The sequence below is a fragment of the Anopheles coustani genome, chromosome X (genome assembly GCF_943734705.1).
Source record: "Anopheles coustani chromosome X, idAnoCousDA_361_x.2, whole genome shotgun sequence".
NCBI classification, from domain to species: domain Eukaryota; kingdom Metazoa; phylum Arthropoda; class Insecta; order Diptera; family Culicidae; genus Anopheles; species Anopheles coustani.
The window spans coordinates 9,178,572-9,199,680 of NC_071290.1; the positions used below are offsets into that span (position 1 = coordinate 9,178,572).

The 21,109-nt window shown below is 44.9% G+C and overlaps 2 protein-coding genes across 2 annotated transcripts; one reads left to right on the plus strand and one right to left on the minus strand.

Annotated features, from left to right (window-relative positions):
* Positions 1–773: 773 nt before the first annotated feature.
* Positions 774–6,371, minus strand: LOC131268960 (membrane-associated progesterone receptor component 1-like). Its single transcript, XM_058271268.1, has 3 exons — positions 5,067–6,371; positions 1,091–1,243; positions 774–1,024 (listed from the first exon to the last, which is right to left on the minus strand). The coding sequence occupies exons 1-3, from the start codon at positions 5,398–5,400 to the stop codon at positions 774–776; spliced, it is 738 nt and encodes a 245-aa protein (XP_058127251.1). The 5' UTR covers positions 5,401–6,371.
* Positions 6,372–16,765: 10,394 nt separating this feature from the next.
* LOC131269021 (septin-4) lies at positions 16,766–20,885 on the plus strand. The gene is made up of 5 exons (XM_058271330.1): positions 16,766–16,772; positions 18,115–18,550; positions 18,617–18,933; positions 19,023–19,258; positions 19,337–20,885. The coding sequence occupies exons 1-5, from the start codon at positions 16,766–16,768 to the stop codon at positions 19,418–19,420; spliced, it is 1,080 nt and encodes a 359-aa protein (XP_058127313.1). The 3' UTR covers positions 19,421–20,885.
* Positions 20,886–21,109: the final 224 nt, after the last annotated feature.

Genomic DNA, 21,109 nt, shown 5'->3' on the forward strand with positions numbered 1-21,109 from the left:
AGTCGGTCCGTTATGTAAAACTCAAACTAAAAAAGTAAATCCCCCAACCGGAATAGCCCCAGGGGGGTTATGGGTGAGGCAACAGGTTTGTTGTTGTTCGAAACCCTCGGCTTCTTCCGCCCAAAAAAAAAACGGTAAGGTTAAAAGCAGTGTTAGCGGTTTCAGAAGCCAAACATATCGCAAATCGAGTGCTGATCGTAGCGCAGTCGATCGCCGATGGAAAGTGGCGTAGCACTCGGAGCGGTATCGTCCGGCTCGGAACAGGTGCTGGTGTCGCTGCGGCTGCCACTTTCGGTTCCTCCGTCGTACGTTTCGCCCTCGCTGGCACCTTCGCGTAGCCGCTGCTGAGCGCGATGATGCTGCTGGCCCCGCTGATGCTGATGAGAATGATGGTGGTGCTGATGGCGACGTTTCGCTCGGCGCCGCACCTGCTGCTCGGGCTCGGTATCGAGCCGTGATGCCGCTGGCTCTTGTCTTGCCAACTCTCGATCGACCCCAAGTTGCTCGTTTTGTCCTTGCTGCTGAATGCTCTGCTGTGCTGCGGTTGATGTTTGAGGCGTTAGTTGGTGCTGCTGTGTGCTACTGGCGTTCACCGTTTCGATGTTTTCCCTTCCATTCGACCCGGGATGATAGCTGTAGGAAAGATGGTTAAGGTAATGCTGTTGTTGCTGCTGCTGCTGCTGCTGCTCGCTGGTGACCTTCATGCGGATGGCAAGCATGTCGTCGATCAGTGCGTCTGGCTGCAGCAGTTTGCGCTGGTCCGACGCGGACCGTCACTCGGCCTTGTCCTTGCCGTCGTCGGCGGCTGCCGTGGCACTTTCGGCTTCGCCCTTGCTAGCCGCAACCTCGGCGGCCGACTCGACCGCCGCAGCGACCGCATCCTTGGCGGCAGCGGCTGCCGCCGCACGTTTTCGCACCGCCGACGGACCGCCCTCGCCCGACCCATCCTTATCCTCGTCCTCGTCCGAGTAGTTCGTTGGCTGCTCGCCCGGCTTCAGCAGGCGACCGACAAGAATGTATTTCTCTGCAACACCGAACCAAAAATTATCATTTGTTAGAACGAAGATGGACTCGCGTGCTACTCGCTTACCCTTGAACTGCATCTCCCACTCGCGTACCGATTCCATCTCGTGCGACTTCAGGTCGCTGAGATCGTCATACTCGTCGTTCGGCGAGGCGGTCACGCTGAAGGTTGCCAGGCCGCGCGATGCATCACGTCCACCGAACACTGCGTACGGACCACCTGAGGACAGAGGAAGGAAACAAAAATGGCATTAAGTGTCAACGAGCGTCCATAAACCGCGACACTGGAAAGAAGATATACTGCTTTCGACCCCCAGGCTCTCCCGGAACGAACCGATCGATAAGGCAGCAAATGTTCATTCATGTGTGCGTGATCTTTAGCGAAATCAGATAACAAAACACTACTAGCACGCAGGTCATTCTCGAATTCCGATATTTAAAAAAAGGTTATACTTTGCCACTAAATAACATCTTGGTGATGTTTTCGCACACGTCCATGTTACTTATTTCTAACCTCACGGAACCCATATTATCATACTTTCATTTATTGGATTAATTGATACATTGTTGTTGCTGTACGTTTAACGCCATATGTATTGTTCAGTAACATAGAAGAACTGTTAATCTGTCGATTATATTCGTTAAAAAAAATCGAGGAAAATGTTATAATACAGCATATTTTCATTCGATCTTCTACAAAGTGCTGACCAGAACCCTCTTGTCTCTCGACAATCAATAAGTAACTAACAACTCATCAGCTAGCCAACAATGGATGTAAAAATTATTACGAGGATAGAAAACGGGAAAATGATAACGAAATCTGTTTCTAGCTTAACATCACTGCACTCCAACAGGTTTGGTCTATTCTTAAAACATTTCATTTCAAAAGTCAGACAATTTGAGGGTACTCTACGATTTCTGGATGACTATATGAACCCATATCCTATTTTGGCATTTGAACAAGCAAGAGAGATTTAAAACATATAAAGCCCGATTTTTCAGATTTAACGTACTTTTTTTTGCAAATCGCTTCTCGAAAATGACAACCTTAGAAACCGATTAAATTCCAAAGATAATAGTTTCTGAATAAGATATATGACTGGGTTTTCATCTCATAACTCGTAGCTGTTCATATGAGTTAGGAAAACGAATAAAACTGAGAGAACCATTTTGCGAGTTAGTTTAAGATTTTACTCAACCACAAGCACAGCCGTGCTCAAATCGAACCACAATAATAGCGCTGTAGAAAAACACAAAACTCCTACACAGCAAAGCCATATGGAAGCGAAAAATCATCATCGTTCTAATTTAGTCAGTATTGAATCCAAAATCACTGGATCAAGCACCGGAGGCCTACTTTCGATTCAAGGGCAACCGAACCTAGCGCTCCATCCACTGTACGGTATGTGCGTCACAAAACCCCTCCTCGGGGGTGTTCAGTTGACCCCTGAGGCGCCAGGCCAGCGGGTCAGCTTCGACGGATGGAATTGAAATTGAGCAAAACGACAAGTTTGTTTCGTCCGCCGGTCAAGGTTTCGTTCAAGCCGGTAAGGCGATGAAGAGGAAAACAAAAAAAACGGGCAACCTCTACGTCGCGTGTGCGGTTGGTGGTGTGGTGAAGCATCTTTCGAGACATTTAGCGTACTCAGATGTTCCCAGAAGTCAGGACGTCTCATTGGCTTCTAAAAAGGAAGAAAAATGTCATGTTAACTGCAAGCAATCTGTTCGCTTTTATTTGGCGATTCGTGAATGTGAAACGTATGTATACCAGTGGTTCACAACTTTTTTTTTCTTAACACCCACATTGGAGGCATTAGCAATACATTCGGCGATTAATTTCCCCATCGAGACGAAGAACAGTGCATTATATAATAAAGCAGTTTTATTTCAAATATAGGCTAAAGTTTTTGTTTAAACAAAAAACCAAACAAGCTCAAATTATTTGTTTGCAAACGACCAAAAGCGTCTGAAACTAACGAACACGCTTGAAGTACAGACTTTATCAATTCTTTTTAGAAAGTTCATTAACATCTTCTTTACAATAGTAAATTATCGAATGAATTTGTAATTTGTTGATTTTAGTACGAGTAGACATTTCGCAGAGACGATGACATTGCAGCTGATAGTCAATCAAGCTAAGATGGTTTAGTAATAGCTTCTCCAAAATAACTCCACTCAATAAACCAGCTCCAAAAAAACCAAGACTGTACGTGCTAAGACGTATTCCATACTTGCAATAATTGTGCATCGCGTATAACTTGCGCATCTGTTTGGGAACCGCTGGCTTCTACAGAGGGAGGACTTCAACTTCCCATGTCGCACGATGACGGTGCAGAAAAATGAAATATTCCATCGGAGTAAAGTCGGCGGTTAAGTTGACGCTATAGATTTGCGGCACCATTGCAGAGTGGTAGAATAACACTTTTCAGCACATGCCAAACGTTTTAGAAACTGTTTCCAATCGTTGAGTTTGGTAAAATGTAAGCCTTAAAGGCTAAAGTTCAGAGAACAAAGTCTTGCGTTGTGGTCTGAGACTTATGAAATGCCTTGCTGACCAGATTTGATCCATACTGGATTAAAACCAAATGGAGCTAGTTAAGTGTTCCACGACGCCGTGATTATACAAGAGTCTCACTAAAGCTCTACTCACTCATGCAGTGACGGTAAATACCCGTTCTGTCGATTGTAATACGAGTCGCTCTAGTTTTTGCTGAATAACGACAGTCAAGATTAAATTTTCCTTCCACCCAAGTTGCCTCACTCGGCGATATCAGCGACGGCCTTTCAAAGTGTACCGTGCTGTTTGGGTAACCTGATAAAGTGTCCATCTTACTCCTCGATAAGGCGCACACAGGAGAGTACATAGATTTCGCTACAAGCGCCGAAAAGGGGTGCACAAGAGATAAGGATGGCAAGGCAATACGGCGAACCGGAATGTTGGTGAGACAAATAGAGGCTTGTTAATGCAAATAATTTCAACAACAGAGCCACTATAAAGCGACCTCGGGGCGTATAAAAAAGTGTAAAAAAGTGCAACGCGCAACTCAATCGGGGAACGCGAGGTTTTAACCAACCAACCATCCATATCACATCAAAACGTTGGATTTAGTGGTCGAAGGTTGGATGATTGACATAGCGGTTACGCTACGAGACGCTTTACTAGATGCAGATTTGCAAATACCTGACTCACCAGTAATGAGTAACCGCATCGTAAACACCTATCTAGTAAATAATTAGTAATGGTGCCTCGCATTTCGCTTATCAAGGCGTATTCCAGCAAGTCAGAACCGTCGATCCATCATCTCTGCCAGCGCTATTTGTTCGCGCAGCTTCATCGCAGGACTTGCGCATATGAAAATTCCATTCGATCGGCTAAATGTGCCTACTACTGTACAGGACTAAGTCAGAGAGCATTTCAATATCGACCGATATCACGTTTAGCCTTTTAGCACCGCTTCTTCATTACTAAGCCTTTTTGGCAATGCACCCTTTTGAACCGAAACGAACTGCTTGATCTTTCGGTTTTGTCAATTTTAGTCTGGAACGAGAAAAGTAATGTTTATTTCTTGACCGGTTGAAATGAACAGACTAAACAACTCAATGTGAGCTGCTAGCAGGTAGCAGGTAGGGATACCGACTGCTAATTTGCTCTAAATGGGAAACATCATATTTCTCGAGACAAATGCCACCCCGATTCCAGCCATAGAAACGAGGGAACCGTTTCAGTTTGAATAGATTGATAGACGTCACAATGACAAGGCATTCTGGAAGATATTGCACGGGGTGCGGGTTCCGGGCTCGTCTCGTTTCGATGGGCTCTCGATGTCGGTTAAAGTTATTCGATGGAAGACTTCCAGCTGAATCAACAGAATGCAAGATCGCCGATCGGGTGACATTGAGAATGTCGCTTCCGGCGACGGTCGTTGTGAAGCGGATGGCATGGTAGGCACATGCTAATGCGGCGCCCCGGTGAAACGCCGACCCTTGACCGGGGTGCCCAAAAGTAACCCCCTGATTGCCACACCCCGCGCAGAAAAACCTACCCGGTCCGTAGAAGTTCTTGCCCTTCGTGACGTCGTACACGTTGCCATTCACGGCGACCAGCACGCGGCCGTCCGGCTGCGTGCCGTCGTACTGTTTCAGCTCGGCCACGGTGAAATCGCGCCGTAGCCGGGGCATTTCCGGTGGTGGCGGCGGCAGCGCCGTCGGCTGCTGGCGGCTGCGTGTGATTTTGTACAGCAGGAAGGAGATCACGCCTACCAGCGCAAGGTTGAGCGGGCTGCTGATGATCTCGTTCAGGATCCCGTACAGCAGGCCGGCCTCGCCGGCTTCCGTCCGATCCTCCGCCCCGCTCGTGGACGTTTCCGGTCCCGACATGCTCGTGGCGTTGGGTTGATCGATGGAAAGCTACTGCTGATGGTTGCAAGTGAGGTCACCGCCGAAGATTTTCCTTTTTTTTTATTTTTTGCTGCCACACGACTACGGTTGTTGCCGTTCACGCACGACTGGCCACCCCCCGGTGCAGCACTAGGAAAAGCACCGCACGCACACTAGTTCACGTCAAAAACAACGGCTTCAACTCGCAACTCGGTGCTGCGTATGCCGTCGCGGGGAGCTGCAAGGTGCGCTTTTCGGGGCGGCGATGCTATTCCGTGTTACTCCGCGTACTCCACGTTGTGCGTACTTTCCGACGATAAGCGGACGACTGGGCGATTTGGCACACGGTCCACTGGCCAATATGTTGTGTGACCCTGCCTGGCTTCTTACCCCCAGCCTGTGTGCGTGCTTCAGTGTCTGTACCGTCGCTGCTGCTCTGTAGCTCGTAGATGATTTTTCCGCTTTACGACTTGCAGATTGAGGCGCTCGTCAAGAACAATCTTAATGTGGCAACGTAATAAGTTTTACCCGATGCCAACAACACAACTACCACAGTGGTGACGAGATGTACGGATTAAACCGCCGTGAATCACTTCCACAGCACAGCGAGTCTAGCTGCGAAACATAACACCGTGCCTGGAATGTTGGTGCTAGTTTGCCGCAAGTGCAACACCCGATGTAACAATTGTTCGAAAAATTTACGCTTCCGTCTGGCAGGGGCGGGGTGCGGGTTGCAGAAGCCAACAATTAACGAGCCCGAGCACTTCGCGGCTAACACACACAAACAAAGGGCGGACGATTTGAACGTCGATGACGATGCATGCGAAATATAAGCTATTTCTGCTGGCTGAGGCTGCGTTCTTCAATCTGCAGCAACTCCGAATGAGATGTAGGTTCTTGTTGCGTTTCTTTTCTTTAAAAAAAACATGTACGCGTAGATTTTTGAACTACTACGCGACAACACCGACAGCTTGTTGGTTCCGGGTCTGAACACACACTGATGTTACCGCAACTGTTGACTGGACCATGAGTCGCATAAACCAGTCCGCGTAGTGTTGGTAAGCGAATGGTAGCTTTTGCTTGAAGCGTTTTCTCATGCTGAAAGCTCCGGTCATGACCAAGGTGTAGAGGGAATGCATTTGAAAAGTACGTTCAAACGTGCTGATAATTGAACAACATTTTAAATTCATAACCTAGCGCAATCCAACAAATAAACTGTTGAATTTGTCGCTAACTACTTCGATACACTTATTTCAATGGAAGGAAGAAATTTGAATAGAAATTAATGTCATACAACTGGGATAAGTCTATACATCTGACGTACGATACATGAACCGTTTCCATGGTAGGAAAATAAGGTTTATATCTATCAAGCTACAGGGATTTTCAAATGATATCATAACAGCAGCAGCATTATTTCTAACTGCAGCATATGATACTCCAACTGCATCAGTTAAACCGGTTTGAATCCGGTTGAATCGGGGGTGCTTCTATCGATTATGGCACCAAAGCATTCTTCCGAGCAACACTGTTGACTACAAAACACAAACGATACATCGAGCAAAGCTGGTGGATAGTGAATCAAAACAGAACTTGCCGAACAAATCGATTTTAGCCTGCATCGAGTTAGAAAATCAACTAATGCAGTTGGAATATCATGTGCTGCAGTTAGAAATAATGCTGCTGCTGTTATGATTTTATCTGAAAATCTCTGTAAGCGAAGACCTCTCTGACATTTCAGATGAAACGCGAATAGCTGTCACGGGAAGTGCAAACGGTTTAGGATGAATCGAGGTGATTTTGTTGCAATAAATCTGGCGAAAATAATTTTGTGCACGGGTTTTATGTTTTGTGGAAAATACAATTGAACTACCTGTAGCATGTGCTCGTATGTAGCTGTGGGTTGATGATCGAAATCTCTTTCTTTATCCGCACCCTCGTTGAGGAACTGGATGTGTATTTACAGAAATCAGGATGCAAAGATATGAATTGGCGAAGATGACTCAAAACAGGATAACAGGTACCAACACAAAGCAGAGTTTTTTTCGTATAATTAATAGTAATAACAATCTATTTTTTTAAGAAACGTTTTACGGATCTATGAGACAATTACTATATTTGTAGAGAAGCGGACTGCGCAATACGAGGAAATTGATATTTCTGATTTTAGAGTAAGTACTATGGTACTGCAGTTATTTAGCAAATTTGACCAACTACTACTAGTTATTCCAATGTGGCGAATTGATGCAAAAATAGTATTGCCACATCAACTGAACATGATTACCTACATGCTATGGGACACCTTTGAATTACTCCATGAATCATGTTTGAATTACATCTACCTGGAAAATTGCATTCGATGAAATTAGAAATTTCCCCCAGGACAACAGCTCACGTATTATGTTTGACTTCTAATAAGCATTTCCCTTCCGTACAAATTAAAAGTGTTTCGTGATGTTTAAATAATATTCATAGTTCTTTAGATGATAAACACAATCTGTAAAGTACATGTTCAATGGTGGTTCATTTGTAATTCTGACTGAGGTTGCTTTAGACAATTGCAAATATATCATCTATCATTTCAGTTGGTAGACAGTCTTCAACGTAAGTACATGCAGCAATCTTCTAATGCTTCTGCAATTCCGTATGCACAAATGAGTCTTTTTATCGCAATTCATAAATAATTACAATTTCCGGAAAAAACGGAAAGCTATGCTTGGATCATGATTTCATTTGCCGCTTGAACTGGTGGTAATATTCGCATATATGATCTTTTCGACAAAATGCTTTTTAACTGATAATGTTTTCATCCTTTTTGTTTTTGAATGGCTTGGACGCGTGCGATTTTGATATTTGTTTTTTTTTATGAATCTTTATGGTATTCAAAAATAACTGTAGTTTTGTGCATTGCTCGTTTTTTAATTAAATTCGGCTACTTTCCTCATTCCTTCCTAAAACACCTGAACATTTCGTTTTCTCTAACGCGACTTTATACGGGAGAACTTCAATTCTCTTCCGGCGCTCTCCTCTCCTCAATCGTTCATTCATTTGCTCTTCTAATGCTGGAAAGATAAGCTGTTGCCAGTCCCTTCCACTTTCCTCCTCCATCTAACGTTTTCCTGTCTCGTCGACGCACAAACGCTCCAATGTGTCTGTGTGTTGCTGCATTGTACCGTTTGCTTACGGTTCGGGTATAGGCGGCCGAGGGCGATCTTTCTAATTCCAGTCCTAGTTCGACCGCTGCTGCGTACGGGTTTTCCATTGTTGGATGTCTCTTACATCGCCACTGCTCCGGCTAGAGAAACGGTGTTTTTCTTCGATTTAAAACTCCCAGTCTGAGTGCGTGCTGTTGTGGTGCAGTGCAGTCCGTAATGTTTGTACAAGCCCTATGAATCTCATATGATTTCAAACCATTTGGAGAAACTTATTCAAGTTCAATAACTTTGTCCATTCAAAATCACTGGGCAACCTAAACAAACTTGTGTAGGTGGTGATGGTGTGCAAACAGCCTGCTCGGTTTTGAGAGCATATTTCAATTACAATCGGTGAGGCGCGGATAAATTGTATAAAACATTTTTTTTCCCGTTTTCCATTTTGCCCTTCCCGAGCCCAAAAAGTGATAAGTGCATACCGCGTGAATTAATTCGTTAACTGGCGTAGGAAGTGCGGCGCGGAAAACCCTCAGTTGAAGGAGAAAAGGCGAGTGAAGCGTTCTGAAGTACGTGCGACAACAGTGTGGTGTTGTAATCTGTGGCCAAGCGGTCTAACACAAAAGCAGGAAGATCATCCTCTCTACAGTATTTCTCAGCCCAATTGAACTTGGCTCAAAATCATTTATGTATTATATTTTTCAACCATTGTTGATTGAGAAGTCCCAAACCGAGATGTAACATGTATCTACAACGGAGATTAACCTCCCAGAAGAATTGGAAGGAATGTTGTTACAGGATAATGGAAAAAGAAAACTGCTTGTCTATCGGAACTCCATAGATGTTGGCTGCCACTTCTACGTTGATGATCTTAAGTTTAGCAACAAATCAACAGCAGAGCTGTAATATTGAACTATTTAATCTTTTTTTTACAAAGCAATGTATAGTACAAAAATAGATAACCTTCTCCAATAAGTTACTAAATCTATAAACGACTCAGGACTAATTACAGATATTTTCATTTGTTTAGTCTTTTCAATTGGATCTTTTGTTTGGAAATCGATGAAAGAACATTTCACTCGAGATGATTTATAGGATAATTCTTTTCCATGAGACTTTCTACTCTGAAAATCCGGTGATGGCATTCACATCCTGTTGGTAGGCAGGTCTAATATGCCTAACTACTCTGTATTAGACTTGAGATAGGATAAACAGAAGTAAAATTTTATGTAAAATCATGCAACTAAATATCAAACAACCTATGCTAATTTCGAATTTGACAAAGTTGTTTTCATGTTGTCAAGTACAGCTGGGGCTGAAAAAGACTGTAGCACTTAAATAATCGTTATCAATAGCATCGTTGTGGACGGCGCAATTTGTGTGAACGCGTGTGTGTGTGTGTCGAAAGGAGTGGGTTACGCGGGCATCTCTGTCCGCTGTGTCACATAGTGTCATCTCCCTGGTGTAAGAATGCCATCACCGTCGCTTTACAAACGTCGACTTCCGACTACAACCGTGTTGCCACATCCATGGATGGCTGCTCTAGCGACACAATCAACAATCAAGGCTGCCGGAGCGGCGATGATATCAAACCCGAAACCATCATTCAAGCACGAGCCGCAATCTAATGGGGGATCGGGGGAGGGACGATCGAGTTCCTGTGCCGTTATCAGCCTGTGCCGTCCGCCCGTCTGTCATGATCGTAACATGCCAATGTAATAGCTGTCACGATCCGCCGCAAGCACGGGACAGCACCTGAACGATGTGTTGTGCATGCTTTATTCTCTAACGACGGTCTACCAAAAATTCCAACCGTCCAATTCGCTCGAAAGTGAAGGGCACACGCAGGCATGTGAGGCGGAAAACAGGTTATTGTTTGCTGCCAAATTGTATTCTAATCGCCACATTAGCATGTTGATAGCGTAGCTAAAGTTTTATTCTTTCTAAGAACTTTGTTTTGCAGAAGGTGCCATGCAAAATCCCTGGCGATGATGTGATGCGAACATCGATACGTTCTGAGGGACAACTTCCGTCGATGAGAGTTGGGCGGTTTTTCCAAAACATAAATCAATCTGCGTCACTTTTGAAACTATGCTGATTAGTTAAAAGAAAGCCTAGATTCCTTTTAGCTAAAAGAGCAACCACTATCTGGGTCATTGGCAGTCAAAGTGTTCAACAACCGGAGTTTATTGATCGGTAATGCCGAAAGGAAAAACACTTGGACTGATCGGGCTTCCGGTGCACATCTGGCTCCCGTTGGAAAGCAAACATCTCGTCAGGACAGTAACATTTTCTCTGGAGGAGCGTTTACTGACCCCCTCGGACTCTGATAGTACTCCTGCGAAGGCGTGTGTCGGAGAACTTAACGGTAGTCGATGCCCGAACACGTGCTTGAAGGAAATAGACAAGCAGAAAAGCAACAAAAGCATAGGCAAAGAAACACAATACAACACGTATGTGGGGCTATGCTGCTTCCCGTTTTTGGCCAGCGCGCCCTCCGTTGACCTCCTTCCCGCTAGTTTGTGAAACAATGCATTGCCAGCAGGCTGATTCCGCGCCATACCTGTTGGCTATCGATTTGAGGGCTGCTCCGTCCCGCCCCGGTTCCAAAACACCGCTGAAACATTCGTACTTTTTTTTGTTTTATTAAATATCAATGAAAAAATGAACGCAATCAACCGCATCGCGCGTGGGGTGCTTCGCGCGCAAAAGCACACCCCAGCTCTGGCATTCCCAGTTTCCGGCAGGTATTCCCAGCGGAACAGGTTGCTGTTACGAATGAAATTCGGTGAAAAATCCTTCCCAAAAACCAAAACCCCCCGGGAAACACACGCATCTGGTCTGTGAGGCAGGGTGGAGGGAGGGAGAAACGTTTGGGGGGTGCATTTGTGGGACGGAAGAGAAAATAAAAACGTTTCGGTCGAAAATGGAAGCCGAGCGGCAAGAAACCGTTAGGCCTCTTCCGCTACGCTTCCGGCAAAGGAAATGCTTTAGTTGGAAGTACCTTTTAACAGCTTTTCGCAACGATAAGAGAGGCTTAACAGTGTGTATTTGTTTCTACAAAAGTGAGGGAACCACGAAGAAGAACATTCAACTCATCATTAACGGGATTGAGCTTTTGAATTGTATAAAGCATGAATGTAAGTCCCTCAAATTTCAGTTATTTAAAAATGAAAACTGTTTGAATTTATATAAGGGAATTGGCTTGAACGTCTGACGTTTCGGTTAGAGCTAAATTATAAAAATGATTCCGTGAATCGTGCCTTGATCCGCTTCTTCTGACGATGTCCCTTTCATTAGAGTTCTTTCTTATCATTATGACTCATAATGCTTCATTTCTTGTTTATTGCCTACCGAAAAAAAAGATCCATGTAGCACAACGCTCGCAGCATCGCGAAGAAGATGAACAACGAATTAATCATTGCTATGCGGTGGATATCGGAGCGACACCAAGCTGTTGGAGACAACTCGGCGGCTGACGGTGGCGATTAGTTTACCATAAAGGAAAAGCCACTAAAGAAAACCACTTACAGCGAACGCAAAGGCGATTCCCATCCGGCAGTAATCCGGCGCGCGCGGTCTAATATTAGGATTTTATGACCATCCCCATTCGGGAGACGGAGGTCGTCCTTCCGTAATGCCGTGCCTTGGCGATGTTTGCCACCAGAACGCCACTCGAAACGGCCAGCCGTTCCAGTGCTGGGCACACGCATTTAGAAAAGTGCATCGAAACGCATCGGTGCACTCCGGTTGCACGTCACCTTGCCGCGGTGCACGTGTGTATAAATAAATAACACGCCTGGCGCGACACTTAGACGCACGCACACACTTCGGCGATATTCCTAGTGCCGTCCCGAAGATTGTCTTCCCGTCCACGCGCAGAAGTTTTGGTGACGGTGAAATATTGACGGACCAGTTGTTTCAAAGCTGTTGATAAAGATCCTCCCTGTCCAGGTAGAATACCATCCGTTACAAACTCTACTCTAGGCTGAATGTTGGCCAAAGTCTGGTCCACGAGAATGGTTTGTTGGGCAATCAAATACTGTCCTATTGCTGTATCTTTGTTTTTGTTTTGTGGTCATTACCAAAAATCAGTTAGATATCGTTTGATTTGTAACTACTTTGTATGCAACTCACTTCTGGGAAGATCGTAAAATTAGCGATTTATATGTCAAAAAAATAACTTATTTAAATAACAATAGCAAGTTAGTTAAAATTTCGAAGCACAACTAGGTTAAATTTAGAAGGAATAGTCTAGATTTTCTAAGATGCAATTTCGCTCTACGCTCCGTGCGGGAATGTTAAATCTCGATTTCTGGAACTAACAAGGCCTAAGTTAGCAAATACAGTTTTGCCAATGCAGTAAAGTATCTTTACTTTAAAAAAAGTAGTACGTAAACTCAAAAGAATGCTAATAAACGATTATTAAGAAGGATGTTAAGCAAAATCGAACGATTCGATAAAATCACCTTCTAAGAGTACAATTTATATGTCTTGGCCTGTTCCTGCCGTGAAACAAATTGAACATTCAATCATGCACCTAACATTCACCTAACAATTTTCTTTAAACAAGGCGTTTGCTATCGCTTCTAACCATCACAAACCGCATGAGCTTGATTAACTTAGGTCACAACATGTAAACATCATGTAGTTGCTCGATGCGGTTTGTTCAACGACGGTGCCTTCTAAAACTAAAAGATAAATTACATAGCGCTTGAAAACACAAGAAAGTTTTATGTAATTCAACAATACTCTCTTATCGACGCTAGCACATAACTTAACTGTTCATAAAGAGTAAATGTTGTGTCTAAAGAAGGAATTGCAACCCACTTTCTTAGGAACTGTGCACTTCAGACTTACGTAGGGGATAGATGGTAAATGGAACCGCTTCCGTTCCGTAACAGCACAGTGTTGTAGCTTCCGTCCGTGGGCTGTATCGTCTTCAATAACTCCAGACGAAAACAACGCAAAAAAACATGAGAGAGAGAGGGGGGAATCAATGTTAGCTAGACTAGTCTGCATCGTGTACCGACATCGTGAGAACAACGCGGATAACATGGAAGGAAACTGAAACTGCCTGGCAGGAAGAAGGGCAAAATATTTTAAATGCACCGACAAAGTAAACGAGCCAGCGTACATGTTTTTCCCGCGATGGTGTGGATAATAATCACCTTCACGCTACTTCATGTTTGAAATTCCTAATCCCCTCTTCTCCGTGTTTGTTTAACACTGGTTGGTGCGCCTGAACTTTCCCAACATCTAAATCAATACAAATGGAGGAAAGAAGAAAAGCTTGTTGCAACAAAACAAAAAAAATCGGAAGTTTAGGAAACTCGATGGCACTTTGCGCGTGTTGTTGAATTGTTCTCCTCAAAACGGAATGATCATCTCGTCAATCTATTCTTCTTTCGATAGGTTGATAATTTTTGTTTTACTTTTACCACTTTACTGATCGAGAGTCTCTCCCGTGCTGCGTGTTATTCGATTTTCATCGTAAACAACCACCTCCTTCGATTGCCCAAATACACCGTCAACTCTTGTCTTACGTTCGATGTGGCGCCGAGTTTTCTTTCGAATTTATTTTCCATCGGACCACTTGATGTTTTTTTTGTTTGGCGTTTTCTCTCCACCGTCACTTTATCGAGCCCTATTTCATCGGTGGGGGGTTTCGCGGGTGAAAGTGGAGCAACGCGTTTCGATTATGAAAATTAAAAGGCTATCTCCCGCGGCCGGCGTTTAGGGTGGTTTCTCCCACCATTTCCAGCATCTTCGATCGGGCGATTGTGAACGGGTGAAATCTGGCAGTGTTCGATGTATTGATTTTGACTTCGAACCTTTGGCGATGTTTACCATTGACCTATGTTTCGATAGCAGAATAGAGGAAGCACAAAACCGTGCCACAAATTATCCAAAGTTACATGGCGAACAAACAAAAACAAGTCCTGGGTACAGAGGCTCTTTGAGTAATACATTTTAGCCAGTTCGGTTTTATTTAAGACGTGTTGATACAGTTTTGTAATTGATGGATTGTTTTACGATTTAATTGAGACTTTTTATAGGTGTTTATGGTATTTGAAGTTTATGACACGCTGAACGTTTTGCTACAATTTTGGTTTTTCAATAATCTCCATTCGAAGAATTGACCAACATTTTCTATAATATGTTTAGCTACTGCTTCTACTATTTCTTCTTCAATCTACTATACTAATAATATTAAGGTGTTTTTTACTAAAGATTTCATGCGTATTGACACAGGATGCGCTAATTGTTATATTGCTTTACCATTTAATTGAGGCTTTTTATTGTTGTCTGGTTGTGGTTTATTACTTGTTTCCTACTTTTTTTTATTGGTTTTTATGACTGTAATGTCTCTGACACAGGGCTGCTCATATCAGAAACGATAAACATGTTATTATATGATTCAGAGACTTTTCCAACATTTCACTATCTCGGTGTGATCAGGTTGGGATTGCTGTTCTTTTACGAACAAATTGACCAAATGTATGTAGCTTGCTGGCAAAATTTGACTAAATACATTTAAAATCCGTATCCAGCCTCTTTGGTTTACCAAAAGAAAGAAGGTTAAATCAATTAAATTTCCTTGAGGAAAAGTGAATGATTGTTAAATGTACCAATGTTTATGTATCACAAAACTTCGATTTATTAGGGAACCGATCGAACAACGGATGAGTCCAGTTGAATTCGAAGTGTTCCACTTGAAAGAACGAAGGCGAAGATAGATCTCCAAAAGTGGAAAACTTCAATAGAAAGTGTAGTTTGCTGCCGGGGTGCATGATTTTTTGAACAATAAGATTGATTGTTATATATTTCTCATGACGTTTCCCTTCTTGGTTGCAATAGAGGCTGAGTTGGTGGAGAATGGAAAGGTTGAAATGGAAAAAAGAAACATGTCGGAAAATAGAAACAACATAACAACCACTTTAGAGCAATCCTCCGCGAGTGGATTGCGTAAAGGTTTTAAAAAAAAACATACAACACACATCTATCGTGTTCGGCTGTGTTGGTGAACTCTCCCAGGATCTCGCTCTCGGTGGTGCGCAAGCGCCATAAATACCACCCCTAATAAAGAAAAGGGATGGCGGTAAACAACGAGCGGAAGTTCAAAGGACCTTCCAATCGGTGCATTTTCCATCACCATTCCGCTGGCCGAGTACAGTGCCCCTGGGAACGCGCGCGCACCCTTCCAAAAAAATGCATTGTTGCGTTATCCTGGCGGTGCTTTTCCGCTTTTCGCGCTAGTGACAACACCAATACCACCACCACCCCCGTCGTCGGTTGCTGTGTTGGCTGGAGGTTCTGGGATTAGTTCTCAATGTTTAGGACACTTCACTTGTGAATGATTAACAGAGCGAAGAGAGCGGGAGAGAGTGAGAGAGAGCGAGAGTAAGTGCCAGATAGGGAGAGACGTTTTGAACCAGGACAAAGATGTGGAAGTCCACCCCTAGGATAAGGCTCTAGTTGTGGTTCCGGTGAGATAAAACCTACACGTGATAGGCAGCTTGCTCCCAGCTCTGTGTTGTGTTGATGGTGGAAATTCGCACTGGAAAACTGGCGATAAGGATGGAAAAGGCTTGCTAGCAGTTTTACTCCGTGTTTATTGATTCCTTTTTGTTTGCAGTTCAGAATCACCTCTCCTGGTCGAGGTGGTGATGGACGGCTAGAGAAGAACGGGTGGTGAACAGGGAGTGCCAGTCCGGTAGTGTACGTGTGCAAATCGAGTGTGTCGTCGTTGGTCGTGAAGAAAGGCGTGCGCGTGACTGCGAGGGACGACGGGAAGGCTGTGGTGAAAAACCAAAGGACGCCCGCATGGGCCGTCCGGCGGGATAGGCAGGGAGCGTCTGGTCCAAGGCGGTGGCCCCATGGCAACAGTGAGTGCAAGGCAACGGGCAAACACGATAGCACATCTAGCAGGCGACGAAGCACAAACGAACGAATGCATAATTCAATTAGCAGTACACCTGTGCTGAGATAAACACCATTCAACCAGCGGCAAACGGATTGCCCAGCGCCAAAGACAGACCGAGCGAGGCCTCGGCGCGCCAAGAAAACGGTCTGCCTAGGGAAGCTCAATCCAAAACGACAGGCAACGGACGACGGTGTCTCGCGACGAGACGGAAGTGCTTCGGACGGCCGCCAGCAGGGCCGCAATCCGTCACGTCGTCGGGCTGGCCGTGACGCGGAAGTGACCACCGACAATGGCTGGTAAGTAGAACGTTCGCAGTAGACGCGCCGTAGCTGCATATGGCCGTGCGGGCCCACGAATACCCTTAAGAGTCGGTGACAGGCGATAAAATGGCTCGGGAAGCACTAGATGTAGGTGCGCGGGGCAAAGTTGCTGTCAAATCACGTTACGTTACGTTACGTTTACGGGAAACGCACAAACAGCTGGACTGGGGTCCGGGAACACAAACAATAAAATCTCCATAACTCCATTAGACGCTCATTAGACAGGCTCTATCCCGTTCAGCCTTGCGCGCTTTTAATGTAGATGCTTGTGTGCCAAATTAACTGTATAAGTATTGTTCCAAAACTCGTGACAACATGTTACGACAGGGCAATAAAGAAAGGTTCAGGGCCAATCAGACATTCTGTCGATGAACCGAGCTATTGATTGCATTCACTACTTTTCTAAACACAGTTCCGCACTAAAGAGCTCCTTTGGTATATTTGTATTGCTAGATTCCATTTTCTATGGCAAACAACTGTTGAACGTTCGTTAAATGATAATGATGATAACACTTATATAATACACTTCATAATTATTAATAACCAAACAAGTCAGTCAGACCTGTTGATTGATTTGTAGTTTTTAATTAGTTTTATTAAAACTAAGTAATTAGATTGTTTTTTAAAAGCACATTGACACTTTTGGATGGGGTTTTGTTATCATGTCTGGCATGCAATTTATTCAACAAGAATTATCGTTCATAGACATCGTTGTTCGCAGGTTACCTTTGAACTAAAACTAAAGGTTCCCACTTCCAATCTGGTTTGCAATTTGTTGAAACTCTCCGTGTTTTTTTCCTGATTGCAAAACATAAAGTGAACGGACTATGTTCAACACTAAACACAAAAACATTGCAAACAGAACTATGAAGGAAAACAAAATTGGATTCAAAAGCTTGATGAAATTGAAACATACGTTTGAAATTGAAACGAAAGTGCAAATGACTGATATTTAATTACGATAGCGATCACTATCAATGTAAAAGTAGCAAGAGCATTGTGCAACCAGCACGTTTAAATATATGTGACACCTTGTCGATAGTACGGGATTTATTGCGACCGGTTAATTTAGAGCAGGTGTGTATCCGAGCGAAAGAAGGCTGAAACAGTAGTCCCACTAGGCTTAAGGCTTCGGCTCAACAGGATCCTACCTGTTGACCTTACCGTTTTGAAAACAGCTCATATTACATACTGGTATCGCCACGAGTCATAATACTGATATTGATATTCGAACAACCCCGCACCCGATCGGTGAAGGGTGTGCATTTATTTCTGGAACTCAATGCCTTCCCTTCCTTCGCTTTCTCTCCCCCGACAGAACGGGATTATATCGGTTTTGCGACGCTCGCGGAGCAGGTGCACCGGAAGTCGGTGAAGCGAGGCTTCGAGTTCACGCTGATGATCTGCGGTGAGACCGGGCTGGGCAAGTCGACGCTCATCAACACGCTCTTCCTGGCCGACCTCTACACGCAGCGTACCGTGCCGCGGGTCGAGGAGCGCATCGAGAAGACGACCCGCATCGAGAAAAAGACGCTGGACATCGAGGAGAAGGGCGTCAAGCTGCGGCTGACGATCGTCGATACGCCCGGCTTCGGCGACTCGGTCAACTGCGAGGACAGCTGGCGCGTCTGCACGCAGTACATCGACGAGCAGTTCCGGCAGTACTTCACCGACGAGAGCGGCCTCAACCGGCGCAACATCCAGGACAATCGCGTGCACTGCCTGCTGTACTTCGTGCCACCGTACGGGCACAGGTAAGGGGCACGTCTCGTCTGCTCTGGCACTTTTCGAACTGAACCACGTACGTTTTGCTTTTTTAGCCTGCGCCAGCTGGACATCGATCTGATGCGCCGGCTGCACAAGAAGGTGAACATTATCGTCGTGATCGGCAAGGCGGACACGCTCACGCCGAGTGAGGTGAAAACGCTGAAGGCGCGCATCCTGGACGACATCGAAACGCACGGCATCCAGATCTACCGGTTTCCGGACTGCGACTCGGACGAGGACGAGGAGTTCAAGCAGCAGGACCGCGAGCTCAAGGCCAGTCTGCCGTTCGCCGTCGTCGGCAGCAACACGGTGATGGAGGTGGCCGGCCGGAAGATTCGCGGACGCCAGTACCCGTGGGGCGTGGTGGACGGTAAGCGGAATCCAGCCAAGCTCAACACTTTGGGTTTAAAAATGCTGCAATCGGTATCTAATTCCTTACGCTATCAAACTCCTTTTCAGTCGAAAATCCGGAGCACAGCGACGTGATGAAGCTGCGGACTATGCTCATCTCCACACACATGCAGGACCTCAAGGATACGACGCGGGACGTGCACTACGAGAATTACCGTGCGCAGTGCATCTCGCAGATATCGCAGCACGCCCTACGCGAACGCAACAAGCTGAAGCGAGAATCGACTGCCTCGAACCACGATTTCTCCGATACCGATCGGCTGCTGCTACAGAAGGACGAAGAGGTGAGACCGATATTGGTATTCCATCGCCGCGTGAGGCACTAAAAGTGTTCTTTTTTTACAATTTGTCCTTGAATATAGATACGCCGGATGCAAGACATGCTGGCGCAGATGCAGGAGCAGCTGAAGTCGTCTCATGTAAGCGATTCCGTGATCGACGTCTAGTGTTGGAGAGACTGACGCCTGAAACGTTACCACCAGTTGTCCCGGCCGGGGTTGTCCAATCCATGTCTCCTTTAGATTTCACTTGGCGATCTAAAGCTAGACGCGCACGAAACAAGTCGCGAACATCAGGGATACGGCGTTATTCAATCCGGGCACCGGCACGGGTTTTTCTTTACCACTACGAGACGAGAGCACACGACCGATTTGGCTTCGAAATGGAATACAGGTTTAACACGTTAGATAAATCTGAAAGTTACTAACGAGAAGAACAAACGTGTGGTGTTTAATTAAAGGCGCAGCAAGAGCAGGCTTAGAAAGCGTTGGAAGCTAACAGAACAACTTAGAACATTTTATACGTACAACCACTCACCCACTCGTACTCTGTATAACGCAACTACTCGAATAACACTTAATAAGAAGCGACCAAAGAATCCATTAGAGGCACGTGAACCTAGAACTATTGCCCTGAAGGCGTTCCCTTCCGGCAAATGGGAATTCAGACAAAGGGTATTCGGCTCACCGGGCAGCTAAAATAGCGACTGAATGCTCCAACCTGGTGGATTATAGCAATCACACCCATGTAATTCACCATGTGCACACACGTTAAGCGTAAGCAATCTCTTATCACCGTGGAATCGATGCCGCATTCTTCGATTCGCGCGTGTCCTTGTTTTCCGTTGTCTGCTTTCAGTTTGACGTTTCATGTAATTTAACTGCGTATGTTTTTTGATGTATCTATACACAGCTAGAATTAATTAGATTATTTATTCAGGTGGGCGAAAGCGGTCGGGGCCGCTACCGTAGTGCACGTAGCTGTAGTGCGGTGTTGGATGTTGGGTGGAGTAGCAAAATGCATCGCATGCTCGATAGACAGGCATTTTACGACCAGTTGAGTTACCATCCCACGGAGTCATGGACTGAAAAGGAGGTTTAAGTTAAAAGAAGACAAAAAGACAGCACGGTAGCTGTGGCGTTTCTGCCGGGACCGAGAAGGTGTTCGGATGCAGCGAAAGCTGACAGATTTTAAAAACTATTCGCAAAACGTGCGAACGTCCACGGAGGGGGTGTTGGTGTAATCGTTTTTTTGTTTTTTGTTTGTTTTATACATATATATTTACTTACCCAGTATTCAGGTCTCTCGGATTCGAGCGCAGTACAACTTCGGCTACATATGTAGGGACTTCGAGGAAGAAAGAATGCACCATAGATGGTTTTCTCTGCAGGCCACGGGGGGAAAGTCGAAATTAAACAAAATCCCATACCAAAAAATCGAACACACGAACGTTTTTGCACGGGCCTGTTTTGTACGTAGGGGCAGCTGCGTAGTCTCGGCTATAAGAGAAAAAAAGGAAAACAATTATAAACCAGAAAAAGAAACACGTTCGAAACGTTCTCTAGAGTGTTCAGTGTAGAACCGTACATTAGAGATTTTCTTCAGCATCAATAAAGACAACCATATGGAAACGACCAGTATCCAAGTACGAAATAGGCAAATGTAAGAAGTATATGTGTACGTATAAATGAAAGAAAAAAGCACTTAGAACCACAATCGCCGTCTATATGCCACTTATTTTCGGGTTTTAACAGAACTTTTAGTGTTGTTTGTTGTACTGTCAAGAAATTAAAACATGTTGTTTGACATTAAACCAGATCAAATTGATGCCTCGCTCATTTTCAGTTCACCTTTGC